Genomic DNA, 19,500 nt, shown 5'->3' with positions numbered 1-19,500 from the left:
GGGGCTGCCCTTGGCAAAGAGGACTTTGTGGGGTAGGAGCCTGGAGAGGGGGGGTGCTCCGAGGGGAGACAGGGAGGACTCAGCCCCCAGCCAGCATCTGGAGGAGATGGACAGACAGACACATGGGAAGATGGTCAGAGAGGAGCAGACTAGCACGTCCTGGAAGGCAGGCTGACCGGGGACCAGGGCTGAGAAGGGGTCAGGTCTCTCAGGACAGCCTCTTGAGCCCTGGAGAATATCTGAGCTCTGAGGAGGACTTTTCAGAAGAGGAGGCAGGAGGAGGCCTAGCTAGCTTTAGAGAGAAAGAGTCTTAAGCTGGGATGGGGACAGCAGCAGTGTCCAGAAGGTTCCAAGGAGCCCAGGCCTCCCATTGCTAGGATCCCTTGTGCTTCCCCTGCTCAGCCCAGAGGACCGGGGCCCAGCCACCCTCCTCCCACCTGGGGAGCACACATGGCCAGTAGGAGCTGCTCAGGCCCTCAGTCTCCCCTCCTGCTCTGCCCAGGCACCAGGTGCTCCGAATCTCTGTGGCCGATGAAGCCCAGGTGCAGACGGTGAAGGAGCTGGAGGACCTGGAGCACCTACAGGTTAGAGGATGTGGGAGCTGCCCTGAGGCCCCAGGGTACGTCTCAGGGCAGATGGGCTCGCCTCAGACCCCCGCCTACCTGGGGCCAAATGGGGCCTGGGCTCTCTATCCCCAGCCACCCAGGAGGGAGCCATGGGACTGATCCCTGTTAGGAAGTGACTTAAACCTCCCAGTGCCTGAATCTTGCTGCCTTTGAGCGTCTGAGCAAAAGGGCCCCCCACACTGCCCCAACTTCTAGTTCTTCTCTCTCCCTTGCTGCCTCAAAGCCTCTCCACTCTGCTTCCTGGGCCATTTCCCTGACCAAACTGGACTTTGTCCAGCACCCAGGGATTCCCTTCATCCTCTTCCCCTAACAGCCATGCCCCATCCCCAATTATCTGGGAAATTCTGGTGCCAACACCCCCTCCCAGGCAGGCCCTTTCCCAGCCCGCTGTGACCGTGGCTCTTGTCCTCCACAGCTGGACTTTTGGAGGGGCCCTGCCCAGCCAGGCTCCCCCATCGACATCCGAGTGCCCTTCCCCAGCATCCAGGCTGTCAAAGTCTTCCTGGAAGCCCGTGACATCAGATACACAGTCATGATAGAGGACGTGCAGTCGCTGCTGGACGAGGAGCAGGAGCAGATGTTCGCCTCCCAGAGCTGGGCCCGCAGCACTAACACCTTTAACTATGCCAACTACCACACCCTGCAGGAGGTGAGGGACCCCGGGGGCCGCCCTCCACAAGCACCGAGCTCTTCCTCAGACAGGCAGAACGCGCCAGAGCCAGCCTGAGCGTGCGTGACATCTGCTCTGTCACCGTGTGGCCTCGAGGCTCTGGGTCGTGGCTCCTCCGCATTCAGGGCTCACAGCAGGCTCGCTAACAGAGCTGCTAAGGGAGGCATCCAGGTGCCCGGAAGCCATGAAGGCAGCCTTCCCTCCTCTACCTCCTCAGATCTATGACTTCATGGACTTGCTGGCGGCCGAGCACCCACAGCTTGTCAGCAAGCTCCAGATCGGCAGCAGCTACGAAGGCCGTCCCATCTACGTGCTGAAGGTAATGGGCACCTGAAAGTGGATGTACGTGAGCACATCTGCAAGACTGGGCACCCACATCTGTGCGTAGGCACCCATGGGTGAGCCCAGGGTTACAGGGAACACACTGTTATATGGACTCCCTGTGTAGCATAGGTGTGTGCATACCAGTACACACACAATTTAAACTTTTAGGTGACGCAAGTGTTTCCAATTAAGTGTCACATTGTGGAAAGTATCCCAGAGTCTGGTAGTCCAGATAAAATGTTTTGTTTGTGACCTCCGACAGAGAACTATGTATGGGCATTGGAACATGGTGGGGCCAGAAAGTCTGGCTGAGTCATATTTGCGCCAAGCTTGAGCTGAGGGCAGGAGGCAAAGCTCTGCAGGATCCCGGTCCAGACCCACTCCCACATCCCACCTGAGTGATGGTCCCACAAACAGAGCCTCAACCTGAGATACCAGAGAGCAGACAGCCTCTGGGTTGGGGTGCACTCCCCTTCAAGGAGGTGAGACAGGGCCCCAGCTGAACTATTTCCTGCTCTTCTCATCCAGTTCAGCACCGGGGGGAACAACCGTCCAGCCATCTGGATTGACACGGGCATCCATTCTCGGGAGTGGGTCACCCAGGCCAGTGGGGTCTGGTTTGCAAAGAAGGTAAGCCTGTGGAGGTGAGGATGCTCTCGCCTGGTAGGGCATTGGTATCCAAGGCCCATAGAAACCCTGGCTCCTGCTTCCATCCAGAAGCAATGACCACAGAGGGAGGTCGAGGGCAGGCATCCATTGCTCTAGCATGGCAGATTCCTGGCCTGGCCCGCTCTGCCCCTCTGCTCCCTAACCTCCACCAGATCACACAAGACTATGGCCAGGACCCGACTTTGACTGCCATTCTGGACAACATGGACATATTCTTGGAGATCGTCACCAACCCTGATGGTTTTGCCTTCACCCACAGCAAGGTACAGGCCTTCTCCTCTTCTTGGGGAAAGCAGGGTGGGCCTCTGTCCTCTGAGCCCCACAAGCTACTCACCCCTAATCTCAACCCCCAGAAGTTGAGAGAGGGACAAACAGACCTGTCCTCCTAGACTAGGGGTTCTTGACCTTGGCATTCTTGACATTTGGGGCAGATAATTCTTTGTGTGTTGGGGGCTGTCCTGCGCAAGCAGCATCCTGACCGACTCAAGCCCCCAGATGAGACAACTGAAAACATCTTCAGATATTGCCAAATGTCCAGGTTGTGGGGGACAGAATTTTCCCCAGTGGAGACACACTGCCCAGACCTTCTTCCCTGGTTCTACTTTATGGCTATGGGACAGCATGCTACCAATCAATTTTGTAAGGGGCTGCGGGCGGGGTGGGGGGGCGGTTGCCACATGCCTTCCTCTTTCTGCCAGTAGAACCCTCTGGCCAAATGCCATCCATTGTCTCCTCCATTTTCCTTCAGCCAAGAGCCCCCTTTGCAGACCTTCCTCCCTGACAACCAGTTGAAAGTGGTTTCTGGTTCCATACCGTGTCCACACCCAGGATCCGGATTGGGGCTCTGTGTTGATTGTGGCCTCTGTCAGGTGGCTGATCACTTTTCCTTTCTCAGAATCGATTGTGGCGCAAGACTCGATCCCTGACGTCGGGCTCCACCTGCATTGGGGTGGACCCCAACAGGAACTGGGACGCTGGCTTTGGGAGTAAGGCCCAGTGTGGTTTGGGGAGCAGGGATGGGACGCCCCAGAATGGCTTCTTACTGTCCTTTGTCCTGTCACCTCCCAACCCTCTCCTGCCGCAGCAGTGGGGGCATGTGGGTAATGTTGGCCTCTCCTCCAAGGTGCACAGTGAGGAAGGTGGCCCTCTGAGATCTGCTTGTCCCTTTCCTGTAAAGTCCTTCCCAATGGAACTGAGGTCTGAAACCAATCTATGGGTTTTCTAGAGTAACTTCAGCTCCTTCCCTCTGTGGTCACTTCACTGCAGGAACTGGTGTCGCTTGAGGAGCCCTTCTTACCTCTCTGGGCATGTCCATCAGCTTTGTCCAAGTTTGGCTGGGGAAGGAGGCAGGACCCCCAGCTTATAAAAGGCTTCTGCCCTTTCCTTATCCGGGGTGGGGGTGAGCCCTCCTGCATCTCAACTCATGCAAAGACCAGAAGCCATGGAAGCCACACTGTTTGGGTGTAAGGAATGCCAACTCTCCCCTCCCACAGAGGCGGGAGCCAGCAGCAACCCCTGCTCGGAGACTTACCGTGGCAAGTTTGCCAATTCCGAAGTGGAGGTCAAGTCCATCGTGGACTTTGTGAAAGACCACAGGAACATCAAGGCCTTCATCTCCATCCACAGCTACTCCCAGCTCCTCTTGTATCCCTTTGGCTACAAAAAAGAATCACCTGCAGACAAGGATGAGCTGGTATGTGCTGATCCCTGCTTGCCTCTCATCCCAGAGGCAGCTTTGGGCAGGCCTGGGTTTTTATCCATCAAACCTGCTTAAGGCACGAGGCCCTACACTGTGCCTAGCACCCCCTTCTCCCGTGGACCCCTGATGGCTTGAGAAGACCAGCAGGGCAGACTAGCCTTTCTGTCTGGTAAGCTGAGGCACAGAGTGGCTGAGTCACTTCTGTCACATGACAGAGGAAGGGGGTAGGGGTGGACTTTGAGCTGTACCACAAGTTTAAACTTGGAGCTGCATGGTGACCAAAGGGCAGTGAAGTACCAGCCAGACATCCCACAAGGTCACATACTGCTGAGTTCCCGGGGCTGACCCTGCAGGGCCCAACAGGTTCCATGCTCTCTGCTGGGGGCCAGCTTCTGCCCCTGGGTCATCCTGCCAGCCCCCAGGATACCCTGGCCCTGCGGTTCTGGGGGTCTGGCACTGCTGGCCATGACAAGCGGTCTTGCTTGGCGTTTTCTCCAGGATCAGGTGGCTAGGTCTGCTGTTGAGGCCCTGACCTCTCTGTATGGGACCAAGTTCAAGTATGGCAGCATCATCACAACAATTTGTAAGTGGGTGCATTGTCTCTGTGGGTGGTCTGGGAGGAAGCTCAGCTGGCTCTCCCCGCCAGAGGGAGTGTCCCTCCTGGAGGAGGTAGCCAAGGGTTCCCCAACCTGGGAGCATGGGCGAGGAGAACAGCCCTGGCCATGCCTGACTACTGCTGGCTTGGTGGGCAGCGGGGCCCTTTCCTCATGTGAACTCTGCCTTCCTCGATACCTTCAGACAAACCCTTCAGTTCCTCTAAGAACTCTTATCTTGGGGTTAAGTTCAGCTTCATGCATGGAGGGGGTAGAGAGTTCTGCTAGCCTTTGTATTGTAGATCCCTAAGAAATTCAACTTAAAAAATACCCTTCCTCCAACGCCCTTCAGTTAGAGAATATATCCTATCTTTTCCCAGCTTACTTATCCATGCAATGCCCCTGAGAGGAGGACTGCTACATCAACATGGAATTAAGTTAACAAATGTTTACTGAACACCTAGGATACACCAGGCCTTGTTTTGTGTGCTTGGGATACAGTTGGGAATAAAAATAAGCAAAGATCAGGAAACCTCCATTCTAGCCAGCCATGACAATAAACATGAATAAGGAAATGATACGATGTGTTAGGTGATAAGTGCTGGGAGAAAAAGAACTACTAGGACAGGGTGAGGGAACTCAGGCGTACTGGGGGTGGAAGCAGGGCAGGTGGACTGAAGTGTAGGCCTCATTGAGAGAGTGAAATTTGGGCAAGTGTTGAAGGACAGGAGGGATGGAGCTAAGAGGCTATTTGAGGAAGAGCCTTCCAGGCAGAGGAATCTTCTAGAACAAAGGCCCTCCCGTGTGCCCTGACTTGGCGTGTGTGGGAACGGCAGGAAGAGGACAGAGACCCAGTGGCTGCAGCAGAGACAGGTGGCGGAGATGGCGGTGGGGGGCGGCGTGAGGTTGCGGTGTTCAGATCCCATTGAGCCCTGAAGAGACACAGCCAGCTTGTGGCTGACAGGAGGTGAGAGTACTGAAGGAGCAGGGGACAGCGACACACCTCAGACTTCCTGCCCCGAGTGCCCAGTTCTGGGGGGTGAGTGAGTCACAGTCTCACCTGGGGCTGGCCTTACTTTTGGACTCCAGGCCTTCTTTGGAAACTGTTTTAACCCTGAGTCAAAAGGTTTTCGCTTTGTTCAATATTGTGGAGTTAAATTCTGATATGCAGCCACCTCCCTCTCCCCTGCGCGATTCTGCAGCAGCTTTGATACCTACTGCAAATCTGTCTGCAAAAGACAGACAAGGGGCTTTTGCTTTGACTCTGACCCTTGCACTTTCCCCCTGTAGACCAGCATCCGGGGGACAGTCCTGGTTACCCAAGTGGGCAACTCTGGTATATTTGGGGGCTTGACCCAAGTGGCTGTTAGATGGAGGCGGCTTTCAAAATCGTGGGAGCTTCCTTGCATGACCCAGTGAGAGGAGAACCATTGCTGGTCCGCTTCTCTGGGCCTCTTGGACTAAGACCCTTCAGGGGAGCTTCTTGGGAGGAAGCCAGGCTGCTTGGTCAACAGTAGGAACTTAGCAGATGCTGACTCCAGTCAACACTGCACGAGGCTCTGGGCTTTGGACCATTAGCCCAGCCCATGCAAATGTTTTCAAGTGAGTGACCTTTGTTCTGCCGGTTCTGCTCCTGCCCCAGACCAAGCCAGTGGAGGCACCATTGACTGGACCTACAACCAGGGCATCAAGTACTCCTTCACCTTTGAGCTCCGGGACACTGGGCGCTATGGCTTCCTGCTGCCGGCCTCCCAGATCGTCCCCACGGCCCAGGAGACATGGCTGGCGCTTCTGACCATCATGGAGCACACGCTGAATCACCCCTACTGACCCGGCCCTTCAGCGCTGTCTTCCTCCTCCTCTCCGGCCCCACCCAGGCAGCCAAATAAAGTTTGAATGTACATGGACCAGAATGGGGCTCATGTGTGGGAATGCATGTGGCATGTCTGCCTTTTCAAGCTGTGGCAGAAGTGATTTAGTTCCTGCAGGTCTCACTGGAAACGTGTGGGTAGTTGGACTAGGTGACCCTTAAACTCCCCTGCATTCCAAGGTCCTGTGAAGTTGTATCCAAGTGGCGTCTGTTTTAATTAGACCACCCTGAGCTCAGCTCGTCAGTGGGGTGATTTGTTCCTACCTTAGGAGCAAGCAGCAGCCACAGCTGCTAACCAAATGCCCGGCACCCCGCAGTGGTGAGGAATTCAGCTTGTACAATAGTGTAGCTGGTTGGATCCGTTCATCTACAAAGGCAATAACCCTGAGTAAGAACTAGAATAATCCTGGTGGCCAGTGTTGTCCCAAATCAATGTTGCAGCCAGGCAAAGCAAATTTCTAAAGAGCAAAATATGGTCTCCCACTCCTAATTAAATTGGAAGAAAACAATTGGGTTAAATGGAATCATTTACTGAATATAAAGAACAAACACCAATCCCAGGGCATTTTATTAATTGAAGTGTATCAGGAAGACTTTGCCTTTAGAGACAGAAGTAGTTTACTTCTCACTGCCCCATCCTTTCTAGCATCTCCTGCTACATTGTCTCCTCTTTCACTCACCACCACTCATTATCGTTAGCAAAATTTCTCAAACGTAAGGCTCTCCTCTCCTTCCCCATACCCTCCACAGCTCCTAGAATTTGGCTTCTCTCCCTTGGCTTGGTGATTCTGGTGGCTGTGATATCACACTTAGTGGCTAGCACCACAGCACATAGCATATATCTCAACTTTTTTTCAAAGCAAGAATCTACATTCCGTTTCTTCCAAATCTCTTAAGGTGTGACTGTCAAGCATGGGGTTCCTCCCACTGAAGTTGCTGGGAAGTGGATGCGGGGTGGCTTGGTAGCTTCCCAAATAGGGGGGCTGGGGTAAGGATGGCAGCCTCTCCCTGTATCAGCCAGATGAAGTATCACAATGCATCCAACTCCACTGACTTAAAATCTGTGTCTTTTTCACATAAAATAGCCTGAAGATCAAACGCTTTTTTCTTTTCTTTTCTTTTTTTAAGGGCCCACTGGGGAATTTTCATCTTGGAGGTTTTTTATAATTTTTAATTTTCTAAAATTGAGGTATAGTTGATTTACAGTATATATTAGTTTCACATATACAGCATAGTGATTCAAAATTTTTATACATTATACTCCATTCATTTTTTTATTTTAATTTTTTTTGCTACCAAACATTCTAAAAAAACAAAAAGAATGAGGTTGACTATACATATACTACACATAAAGTTATACATATATAAGTTTATGACACAAGGTTAAATGGTGTTTCAGTCTTTACAGAAGGATGATCTAAAGATTTTATGACACTTCCTTCAAGTTATCTTTTAGGAACCATTTCCCTTCAATTTATGTAGATAAGCTGAAACCCACTGTAATGGCTCAGTTTGGGCAAGTAAAAAAAAACAAAACTGATCTTACTGTTTAATAGAGACTGATAAGTGAAAAAATATTAAGTTAGCAAGACAATATATCATTTTACAAAATTGGATTACTTAGGCTTCAAGGGTAGAATTGCTTAATTTAAAATAAACTGTACTCCCTGATAGCAGAGACCACTTGATTTGGCATTCAATCTCCAAAACCATCAACAGTACTTGACATACAGATACCCAATAAATATTTGTTGAATGAATGTTCTCCACATATACTAGAGAACTTATAAATTTTATAATCTTTATTTTGTAGGCTTGCAAGTCATTCTGAATTTCCCTGAGTTGTAGTTTAGAAAGTAAGGCTCTGAACAAGAAAGAGTCTTAAGAAAGGTGAAAAGACAGGAGTAAAGCACCAGAATGAAAATTCCATGAGGGCAGGGATTGTGCTGTTTTGCTCAACACTCAATTTCTACTGGTTGGCCAAGTACATGACACATAGTAGGCACTTAATAAATGCTTGTTAAATGGAGACATGGAAGTCATTAACATTTCTTTTTCTATTTTCAACTACAGGAAGAACTTTCCATTTTGTTTGCAGATACATAGTTTTACAGATCTATGGGTAAAAAAATTTTATAAATAAAATCATAAAGCTAAAAGAAACAAAAATTTTAGAAAATAATGTGGTGTATATGAAAAAGTATTAATAACCTTGAGGGGAAAAAAGCTCTTATAAGTAAAAGGGGTTTTAAAAAAAGACTAACATTTCAAAAGAAAAATAGGCAATTCCCAAAAGAAGAAACACAAAAAGCCAATAAATGAAAGATACTGATTCTCTGAGTAGTTTTTTTTGTACATTAAAGAAAAATATATTATTTTTCTCCCATCAGATTGACAAAGAATAAAAAGACTGACAACTCAGTATTATCAAGAGTATGAAGAAATGAGACCTGTCATATACTGCTGGTGGGAGGATAAATTTACACCGCCTTCCTGGAGGGGAATTTGGCATATAAATAAAAAATTTCAACGTATTGACACTTTGACCCAGTAAGTCCACTTGGAGGAATTTATTTTATAAAAATATTTTGAGAAGTTCAGATAAACATATGTACAAGGTTGTAAAAAAGTTAAATTAAAAGGAAAAGAAGCTAGATAGATACCAGTATTGATATGGCTATTACCCATTTACATAATGGAATATCGGGAAGCCATTGTAGTCTGTGTTGATATGGAAAAATGGTCACAATATACTGGGCAAAAGAAGGCGGTCACATGATGGAAATATTCTAAAACAGGATTGTGGTGATGCTTTCTCAACTCTGTAAATTTACTAGAAATCACTGAATTGTATCCTTAAAATGGGTGAATTTTATGGCATGTAATTTATATTTCCATACAGTTGTTTAAAAAAAAGCAGGCTACAACATAGTATATTGAGTATGAATCTCATTTTTGTTTGAAAAACGCACACCCACTATGACTGGAAGTAGATATTCCCCAATAATAATAATTGTGGTTACCCCAGGCAGCAGTGGTGGTTTTCCTCTTTATACTTTTCTGAATTTCTTGCAATGAGTTTGTATAATCAGGGGGGTAAAAAAAAGCTATTATTTCAAATGCACCAGATTACCTGTGGGTAAAGTTATCTAAGATTAACTTATTATCAAAATCGAACATCTAAATGGCCATCTTAATTTGTGCCCAGATTCTTTTTCATAATTTGTCTAAACTCATTTCTTCTGCTGTTGCCCAGAACAAGGTCTTATTTTTGGAAAAGTTTATACTCCAGATAGAGCTGGAAGCAAGTGTTTCTACCAAGGGCAGGGTACTAATGTCTCCTGGTTGGGGGCCATTCCCTAAGCACTCTGTGGTAGCTCAGATGACAACTCCCAAGAGCCCTTGCTGCTCACATTCAGTTCCTGCAGCAATCTGGGGAATTGATTATGCTAATGCCTATTCTCTAGGACTTTTCAAAAATCTTTATTTTGAAATGAACTCATTTTACTTTGTTCTTAGAGCATGATCTATGGTTCTCAGTGTGGCCCATGGGCCATTCGTGGTCCATAAGAATCCTTTGGGTGGTCTTTTGAATTAACACTAAGATATGCATGTCTAGCTTTCTGGCTTTGGTCTGAAGTTAAAATTGAAATGTCATTGAATACAATCCAGATATGACCTCACTGGTCCCTCATCCAGTACAGGGCTATTCATCATCTCAGCAATTGTTTTGCAAGGGCAAGTGGGACTAGGTGGATTTGAAGATGCAGACGGACTCTTGCTCTAAGGGCTCTAAGGACAGAAACATCATTCTGTGAACACACTACGACCCAGATGCTCCTTACAGGAAACTGATATGACCAACCAAAACATTCAAATTGGCCAGAAGAAGGAAGAGCTCTGAGAAAGAAGCACAGAGCACCCGTCAAATCTGAAAAACTGTCAAAGGGTAATGAATTCTCCCCAAAGCTTTCAGGATCCACATTAATTTGGCAACTCATACTGTGAGCATCATCTAACGACCCCAGAGATGAAGACTGCCAAATGTTTACTGCCAAACTAAAAGAAGAAAATTAAAAGTCTTCTGCTTAACTACAGTGGTGTGTTCGGCTACATTTTTAGAAGAGTGCGGTGGAATGAGAGCTCTGCTAACATGGACCGAGGCACAGAGGTTTGCTGCTGCTTCCTCCCATGAAGCCCAGGCCTGCGGCCATAAGCCAATTCACACAATTTATGTTTCAGCCTAAATCAGAAACATCACCGCAAAGGAAAGAGAAATTCAGACACAAATCATATCAATATGGTTTTATTGGATAGTTCAACCATCAGGAAAACAGCCTACTTTTTCCCTACAATCTAATGAAAAGCTTGTAACTCCCATTCCCTAAGTGATAACTCATTAAGAAACAAATCTCAGAAACCCTGGAGCACCTGTCTTCGAGATAGGTCACCAGACACAGACAGTGGAATGGTCCCAGGAGCAGATGTTTCAGTCCCTGAATTCCTCGCCTTTTGTGCAGGCAGAGGAGGAAAGCTTTCAGTGGAATCTCAGGTGACGAGGAAGGAAGGGGAGCCAACAGCCAAGGGAAAGTTACATTTTTGTTAGTGAATTGGAGGCGTAGCCAGGGAGAGAGTGGCTGTACCCACCCAGAGTGGACAAGCACAGAGCAGAATGGTTTCTCAACCTTCCAGCTCAGTGACACAGGGCAAGTTGCTTAATTTCCATTTGACCCTCAGTCTCCTCACCTGAAAATGGGGGTGCCTACCTCGTAGGGATGTTCTGATAGTCAAATGAGTCAAAACGTAAAATGAAGAATCTAGGAATACTGCCTAACACATAGTAAGCTCTCCATAAATGTTTGCTAACATTATTACCTGGAAATCTTCAAGATTTGAAACAAAGGAGAAAATAAAACCCACTCTCAGATGGGGATGGTGCAGTTGAATTCTGAAGGCTACTTTGAGCTTGAGGGGACCATGGAAACAGGCAGACTGCAGACAACCAGGCTAATAATAACGGCCCTAACAGCTTTCTGGGTACCTCCTGCAGAGGGTAATCTAAAAATCTCAGAGTGATGAATGTCTCACATACAAAAGTAGGATGTAGAAGAGGACAAGGGATAACAAACTTTCCGGGTCTCCAGAATGGCAGACCAGCGCTGAGTGGCCACCACAATGGGCTTTACATCCCAGACTTCAGTCTTGACAGGTTCAGTTCATTTATTCACACACCCTTATTAAGGGCCACTGTCATGTAGTTGGTGATTTTCACCCTCTGGGAGGTTATAGTCAAAAATAATTTAAAATAATTTTTAAAAAATGTAGTCCATCAGTCAATAGTATTTAATAAGTGACCTCTGTTTGCCACACATTTCACCAGGTGCCTCAGGATGTTATGCAGGTGAAGAGAATCTGCGTCTGCATTTGGAACAAAGAGGATAAGCATCAGAGAGTGAGACCATAAGGAGATGGGGGGGTGCAGGGAGGGGGGCAATATAGTTTTGTAAACACATAAAATCATGCACTGAATCCTGTCCTGTCAGAATTCAATGCTGACAAATTGCCACCATTACATATTTTATGCTATAACTGACCTGTGTGCCAATTTAAGGACGTGGCAATAGCAATTTCAATAATTCCTGCAGCTTTAGGAAAGTATTACTACCCAAATGTCTTCTGAACACTTTGGAAGCACAATGTGTCCTATTTATTGTTTTTTATAGGAAAAATATATTTTAATCAAAAAATTAATTGAACAGTAGATAAGCATATCATCATGCTCACATAAACTGATATAATATCCACATTTCTGATGTTTCTTGAAAAAAGAAAAAGGAAAGTATTATGGGAGTTAAAACTTTGAAAGAATTGTGAGAAAATAAATGCACATTATAGACACTGGGAATATTTTGGAACTGGCGAAAGAAAGGTTCTTAATGATTATCTTCAGAGTAGAGCAGGAAGGGAGTCATGGATTTAAATCCAGGTGGACAGAAATTAATTATCCCCCCTAAAAAAGTCGGATAACATAAAAGACAGAATCTACAACCAATTTATAACATGACAGAAACCAAAACCAACACAAGAAAAATTGCCTACATATTTCTTCCTAGCCTAGGACTCTGATTTCACTTATATTCCACAAGGGAATTAGAGAAAAGAAGGTTTTGTTTTGTTCTGTGTTCTTGGTGACTAGCCTAAAGTCTTATGAATTTTTGTATAATCTCAATAGCATCACAGGAAAAATCCCTCAGCAACTAATGAACACTATTTGTTCTCTTTTAATTCTGATTTACACCCCTAGTCCAATATGATTGTGCTAGTTCTGGTTTTCTGCTAAAGGTAAAAAATAAAATTACTTTTAGGTCATTTGATTCATTCTATGCCTTTCTTTTTACTTTTTTTATAAAGTTTTTTTTTTTGATGTGGACCGTTTTTAAAGTCTTTATTGAATTTGTTACAATATTGCTTCTGTTTTATGGGGGTTTTTTGTTTGTTTGTTTTTTTGGCTACGAGGCATGTGGGATTCTTAGCTCCCCAACCAGGGATCGGACCCACACCCCCTGCATTGGAAGGCAAAGTCTTCACCACTGGACTGCCAGGGAGGTCCCCATTCTATGCCTTTCAATAGATTAAACCTGACATTGTAACAGCCCGAGATGTTCTTTTTGTACTCAAGTGAGTAATGTTGCCTTCCCCTTCCTCCCTCCACACTTCTTGTTTCCTTGCTTCTCTCCTTCCTTCTCTCTTTTCTTTCTTAAATACAGTAGATAAAGTACTGAACTTATTACTTAGACTTTGGCCATCACCGTTGCTCAGATGGAGCAGCAGCTGTACGTTGATAAAGCATTTTCCATCTAGGGGGGTCATAAGTTCCCAGGCAAGGGAAGCTCATCAACCCCCAACACTGACAAGACAGTCCCGCTGTAATGTGTTTAAGGTGGCAGTCAGTCCCTGCTGGGCATGAGGAGAAACCCTTCTGACTAGAGAGCTAAGGTCCCCTGCCCTAATTGGAATGATTTCCTGATTCATTTATACAAAGAAAATATGCATTACTGGGAGATAGAGCAAAAAGAAGTACTCTTTCAGATCACCCCAGTCTCATGTGACTCCCCACAAATCATCTCAACAGAGAGGAAGAGAGAAGTTGGCAGATCTCAGCATATTAACAGCAAACAACAAATTAAGAACTATGTACTTTAATCTTCAACATTCATAATTGCACAAAGTATCACAGATCGCTTAGATAATACATGTCAGTTAATCTAACGAAGAAACTAGTAAAGTAGAACATTCAAAGCAATACCTTGAGCATGTAAAAACTGCAAGTGACATTTAACACACAAAGTGCAGAACCAGAACAGGTCTTTGAGGAGTAGTTATTTAAAATCCTTACCAACAGGCAAAGTGCTATGGAGAAACACACATAAATATAGTCAACCTGCCAGATCTCTCAACTAAATGCACTGCAATTCTAATAGGTTCAGCTATACTGACTTTGCACATATACATAGTAGTTTCTAACACTCTAGTGTTGTGTGGTGATGGGAATGCAGAATAGGAACAAAGGGGGACTACCATTTACTTTCAAAATAGAATCGAGTGGGGAAATCTAAACTCCTGACTAGTCGACTTGAAAATGGCATAACCAGAACTTCGTCACAGAGAAAAAAATTTTTTTTCCTTAAAAATGCATATGTGTCCAAAATGGCTGAAAATCTTGTCCATGCTAGGGGAAAGTTGAGTGTGGAAAAATTTGCATTTTAAAAAATCTATGCTGTAAAGAAAATAAAAAGCCAGAGCATTCTGGCATTAGCAAAAGGCTGAACTTAGTTCTCAGGCAATAAATTTATGGGGAAACATGACAGGCTCCTCATTAAAGCTATGTGTACGTTGGCTGAATTTTATACAAGATTCTTGAATCTTGTGGAAAATTGGGCACGGCTTGACATCTGAACAATGTCCCTGGTTTGTTTGATTTCTAAAGCATCGGAAAATGTTGCACTTTGGAAATCAAGTAGAGAAGAATAAACACACTAAAACAGAACTGGGCTGAATGTGAAAGTTATTTTTCCATATGTCTCTATAAGATATTTATTACCTTTATTTCTCCTACAAACACAGCCCCCCATGCTGGAAATACTGTGATACTTTCTTTTTTTTGGTGGTGAGAAAAATAGTCCTGTTAAGACAAATCTTACCCAGCAGCAATAACCACCTAAGGATAGGCAATTTTCAGCTGGGTTTTCACAATCTGGTTGCCATGACAAAGAGCACAATTTATTCCTTAGTCCCTTATCACAGCTACAGATCACAGACCATAAAAATTAACAAGGCTCTTTTTCCTTTTCCTGATGATTTCAGAGTTCCTCATCCTTACCTGAGGTCTTTTGTTCCCCCAATTAAATGGAATGAATGTCAGTCATCTAGCAATTCAGTTAATGCTGATTCAAAATTCTGGCCCAAACAAGAATCTATAATCAAAACCTCCTAATCACAGCTCAGTCATGAGAATGAGAAGTAAGCAGGGAATTGCACTAATTACTCAATTAGACTAATACTGTATTTTTAAGCAAGGGTTTAAAGGGTTGTCAGCTCTGACAAAGGGCTGTGGAGTTGCCCTCACCTTGTGTGCCGGCAGTGGCCCAACCAAAGCCAATGTTTTCAAGCGGCCATAATTTCTCCCCATCTAAGATGGATGGGCCTGAGCTGGGTAATGGGAGTTTACAACTAACAAACCAACCGCAAATGAGGGATGGCTCCAGGGGGCTTCAGTGGCTCTCAACCCGGCCCTGAACAGTGGGCAGGACTTGCCGGTGAAGGCACCTGAGCACACAGCATCACCTGTGCTGGTTCCAGGAAAACATCTAGTGAGGAGAGCGTTGAGCACATGTGAGAGCTACTGCTAAATCTTAACTGAGTGATGCTCACAGGTACCGGCCTCCAAACTGAAGACGGAGCCTGCATCGGGTGCTGGGCAAAGAGCTCCTCAGCCAGCGGGTCCACAGCTGGTGGGGGCTGAAAGCTACGCATCGTCTGCACCCCCAGGGACAGCTTCTCAGGCTGCAAAGCCTACCAAGAGAGCCTTCATGAAACCAAGAAGAGTGAGTGAAAAAGAACTGGCTGGGAAGGACACACCAGATATGCCTGAAGTATTTACAAAACAATGCAGGATATAGACCAAAACAAACTGGACCTTATTAAAAAAAAAAAAATCAGACTTTTTTCCTACTCAGTTTCAGAGACTTAAATATTCTGTAAACAACAGGGAGGACGCTAGAGCCTGTCATGCCTCTGGTTTTTGTAAAAATCCTTCCCGGGTTGGATGTGGGAGAGGAGCTGGAGACAGGAAGAGGAAAGGGGGCCTGACACACGCTGAGGTCTTTCCTCTGCAGCACCTTCTTAAAAGGACCAACTTGGGAACTGCTCAGGGGTTCCGAAAGGAGAGAAAACATTTATTTGACTAAGACAAAGTCTTTACTTCCAGGGTTTGCCTTGCAGGTGGCCACTGCCCAGTGAGCGGGGGTTCTGGTGGCCGGCAGGGCCCCCGGCAGGCAGGTTCTGACCGCTGCGGGCGCCTGGAACCTTGGAGTCTCTTCCAGAAGCATTACCTTGGCTCAGCCGGCCTGAAGGGAGCAAGAAAGCAGGGAGCAGAGCTGCAAAAATGATTCCAGGGACAACCTGCCAAGTACACTTTTAAACTAATGAAGTCTTATGCTGCAAACCACTTTTAAGTTAATGAAGTCCTATTCAGCATCTACTTTAGGCTAAAACCTACTCTTCATCCTTGAGATCAATTAGAAGGTGGGGAAGGGGGTAGGGATGAAGGGAAACCCAGATAGCTTTTCTTTCCTTCCTCTCCATTATCCCAATCAACCTCGTCTGTCCTTCATTCCTTCTCAGTAGAGAAGGGTACAGGAATGGTTAGAGGAAAAAGAGAAAGCAGTGTGCCAAAGGAAAGGCCAGAAGTAGTTTAAAGGTACCCAGAAGCAGGAGAAGGAAGCAAAGCTTTCTGAGAAGGAATGTGAAAGCCTCAGCTTAGCCTCTCAACTCTGCCTGAGATGCACACTTTATTTGACTGATACCCTCTCTTCTCTTTCTATGTTTGTGTGCAATGCCTAATTCTTACCATAATCTGGGATCACCTCCACTCACCTCCCCTCTCCTCACATAGCACCTGCACCTTCCCCTTCTCCTGCAAATATCTGAAGAATCTGAATATAAGAGATCAAGCTTCTCATATGATGAGGTTGATGTTCAAAGCTGCAAACCTCAAGTTCTACAGAAAACATTATTTCTAAAGGTCCAAATATCTTACTAGTACTGTCTGCAGGACCCTGGTCCTCTTCCAGGTAATATTCTATCTTCTTTAGGTCTTCTGGGGTAAATCTCCATTTATTCTCGGCTGCTGGGGGCGGCACTTTCGGGCCGGATCGTTTCCGGGCAGAAGCAGGCGGAAGGGTCTGCTGGCAAGATGCTGGCAGGGAACCCGTAATCAGTCCTTCTGGGAATTTCTGAGCTAAGACTTTTAGACCTAGGTGTGGAAGATCATCAGAAAAAGCCGTGTTAGCACGGTGAGGCCAAGGCAAGCTGGAACGGAGCCCGCATGTCTCCTCAACACAAGGACAGGAAATCTTTCTTAACTGCTTCACCATTAAGTAAATTACACCAGAAAATGTCAGTTGTTATGTGGGATTCTGAGAATTCCACCAGAAATCGTTTAGCTCAGGTCTTCAGCATTAAGGCTTTCTTACAGGGCCATAAAGTAACATCATTATTTCAGGAATTAAAAACACGTGCTGATGGAGCTAACGGAAGTTTCACATATCCTGACTCCTTTCTGCCAGCATGGTTGTCTCTCTTTCCAGAATACTAAGTTCTGAGCTCTGGGAGGGAAAAGGCGATAGGGGTGGAGTTGAAGGAGTGTGAGCCCAAGTATTCGCCTTTCAAGTCCTAAGCAGAACACAGCCCCTCACCTCCGGAAAGCATGAAGAGGTTCTACAAATCCCGCTCGCACATGGTGGTAGCTGCCTGGCTGAGCCAGCCTCTCATCGTCGTCATACAGAATGATGATCTTGCCATGGGCTTTTTTCTAAGAAGCAGATGAGTTAAGGTTCGACCCGCTGCTGAGCTAATGCTCCTAGACTATACAGAAACCCCTGAGGAAGAAGAAGCTGTCAAGTGTTTACCTCTCTGAGTTCAAGGAGCATCAGATGACCCCTCTTCAAGGGGTACAGGACTTTTTCCTGTCGTGGAAACCACACAAGCTGGTATCCTTTTCTTCTATGAACTAGTATCACCATGTCCAAGACGGCACTAGTTACACACTGTACACTCTTTGGCTCTTTCATCTGTACAATCCTGGAGAGTAAGTATTACAGCCTCCATTTTACAGATGAGGAAACAGAAAAACTTTTATGCCCAGTGTGTCCACTGCAGTCTTATTTATAACAGTAAAAAAATGGGAACCACCTAAAAGTCCATTCCTTCAAAGAGGAATGATTTAGTAAATTACAGTAAATCTAAAGATGAGATCTTATACTGCATCACAAATAGAGTTTATAAAGAGCTTGTGTTAGTGTGGGGAAATATACTGTAATATGAAGTGGGGAAAAGCAACATACTAAATTATATATACAGTATAATTTTTACTTTGTTAAAAAGACAAAGAAGACAGTCTGGAATAAAATACACAAAAAATGTATAAGAGTTTGGTGTCAATTGTGTGGTCTATTGGAGATTTCAATTTTCTTTTTATATTTTTCAGTATTTAAATTATTTTCTATTTGTCTGATTTTTATGAGCAAAAAAATTAAAATTTCAAGAAGCAAAAAAAATTAAAATAGAAAGAAAAAAATTCACTCCTTACATTTTACTTGGGAAAACTTTCTGGGGAAAACAGTCTTAGGACTGACTCTCAACGGATCATAACCTTTAACCTAATGTTTTTTGTCCTACTGCAGGATGGCTTGGAAGCATTCTCAGCAACTGCTAAGGATCGAAATTCTAAAATATGCGAAGTAAACTAATTAATATCAAAGGTCCTTCATAGGGTTTTCTTACTAGGAGCATGATTCATGGTAAGTTTGAGTCTTCAGTCTATATACCATCCAACTCCTTAAAATGCAACAAAGGATACATATTCAAGAATATCATTTGAATAAGGGTTCATTGTTCTAGACAGAGTTGCAATTGGGTAACTGTAAGCTGCAAAGAGAAGAAAAAGCTTAGGAAGTTTGTAGCTCTCGGTACAACTTGGCCCCAATTCTCAGCTGGTTTAAAGTCTAAGAGTTAAAAGAAACATATTTTCAAAATCAACTAGCTATAAACCTAAATACTTTTGTGAAAGAAAAGAAACAGGACACTGTGAACAAATAAGAAGTGTCACTTCACTGTTTCTGACATTTAGCACTGGGCCCCTGAGCCCCCTGAGAGAGTCACCAGCCTCTCTCAGAGCATGTGGTAGAGCCAACTTCCAGGTTCCCAGAACACATCTGGCTAACATAGGGTTTCCCCAACTGCTGACCACAGGCGTGTGTTTGAGCCTGCCTGGGCTCAGTACCGGGCTGTGTTCTCAGGAGTGAGACACTGTAAGGCCTTCTCTCTCTTACCTCCAACAATGTGGCACTGCTGGTAAGAATCTCTGTCTCTCACATCTAGCAGCAGGAAGGGGCAGTCGGGATAAGGTTTGTCTTTGGTACTGGGCTCTACTTTCTTCACAAGCCCTTTGTCTAGATCCAGTTCCCCAACGCCACTGATGACGCTGCAAGTGAAAAAGTAGGTCAGTAGACACTAGTCAGGGATTGGTGGCCTAAAGGTCAAATGCGTTTCTTCAGAATGGCGAGAGGGTGCTCAATGTCTCTTCAAAAGACACTTCAAAGAAAAAGGAAAATGGATGTGGTGTCTCAGTTCCGCCTCTGAATGCAAGATCCTACGGATGGATTCCTGTTCTCTCACCCTGGACCCGAAGGAGGGGATCCACTGTCCATACTAACCTTCAGAGAATGCACGTTAGGTCATTAGCAAGCAGAGGGGGTAGAAACTGTAGG

At 45.6% G+C, this 19,500-nt stretch overlaps 2 protein-coding genes across 2 annotated transcripts in view; one reads left to right on the top strand and one right to left on the bottom strand.

The window, feature by feature from the left end:
* The first annotated feature begins 1,480 nt into the window (after nt 1–1,480).
* Nucleotides 1,481–6,411, top strand: CPA1 (carboxypeptidase A1). Its single transcript, XM_036864308.1, has 7 exons — nt 1,481–1,615; nt 2,149–2,250; nt 2,442–2,552; nt 3,185–3,389; nt 3,783–3,982; nt 4,487–4,571; nt 6,224–6,411. The coding sequence occupies exons 1-7, from the start codon at nt 1,481–1,483 to the stop codon at nt 6,409–6,411; spliced, it is 1,026 nt and encodes a 341-aa protein (XP_036720203.1).
* A 6,770-nt stretch (nt 6,412–13,181) lies between these two features.
* CEP41 (centrosomal protein 41) overlaps nt 13,182–19,500 on the bottom strand; it is a 46,601-nt gene continuing 40,282 nt past the window's right edge. Inside the window, 6 exon segments of the mRNA XM_036864017.1 lie at nt 13,182–16,077; nt 16,770–16,985; nt 17,428–17,488; nt 17,490–17,543; nt 18,591–18,658; nt 19,063–19,214. Coding sequence (XP_036719912.1) covers nt 15,929–16,077; nt 16,770–16,985; nt 17,428–17,488; nt 17,490–17,543; nt 18,591–18,658; nt 19,063–19,214 — 700 coding nt within the window. The 3' untranslated portion in view covers nt 13,182–15,928.

Source organism: Balaenoptera musculus, chromosome 9 (genome assembly GCF_009873245.2).
Source record: "Balaenoptera musculus isolate JJ_BM4_2016_0621 chromosome 9, mBalMus1.pri.v3, whole genome shotgun sequence".
Classification (NCBI taxonomy): Eukaryota; Metazoa; Chordata; class Mammalia; order Artiodactyla; family Balaenopteridae; genus Balaenoptera; species Balaenoptera musculus.
Note: the sequence above shows the minus strand (reverse complement) of the source record. Positions and strands in the feature narration are given on the sequence as shown.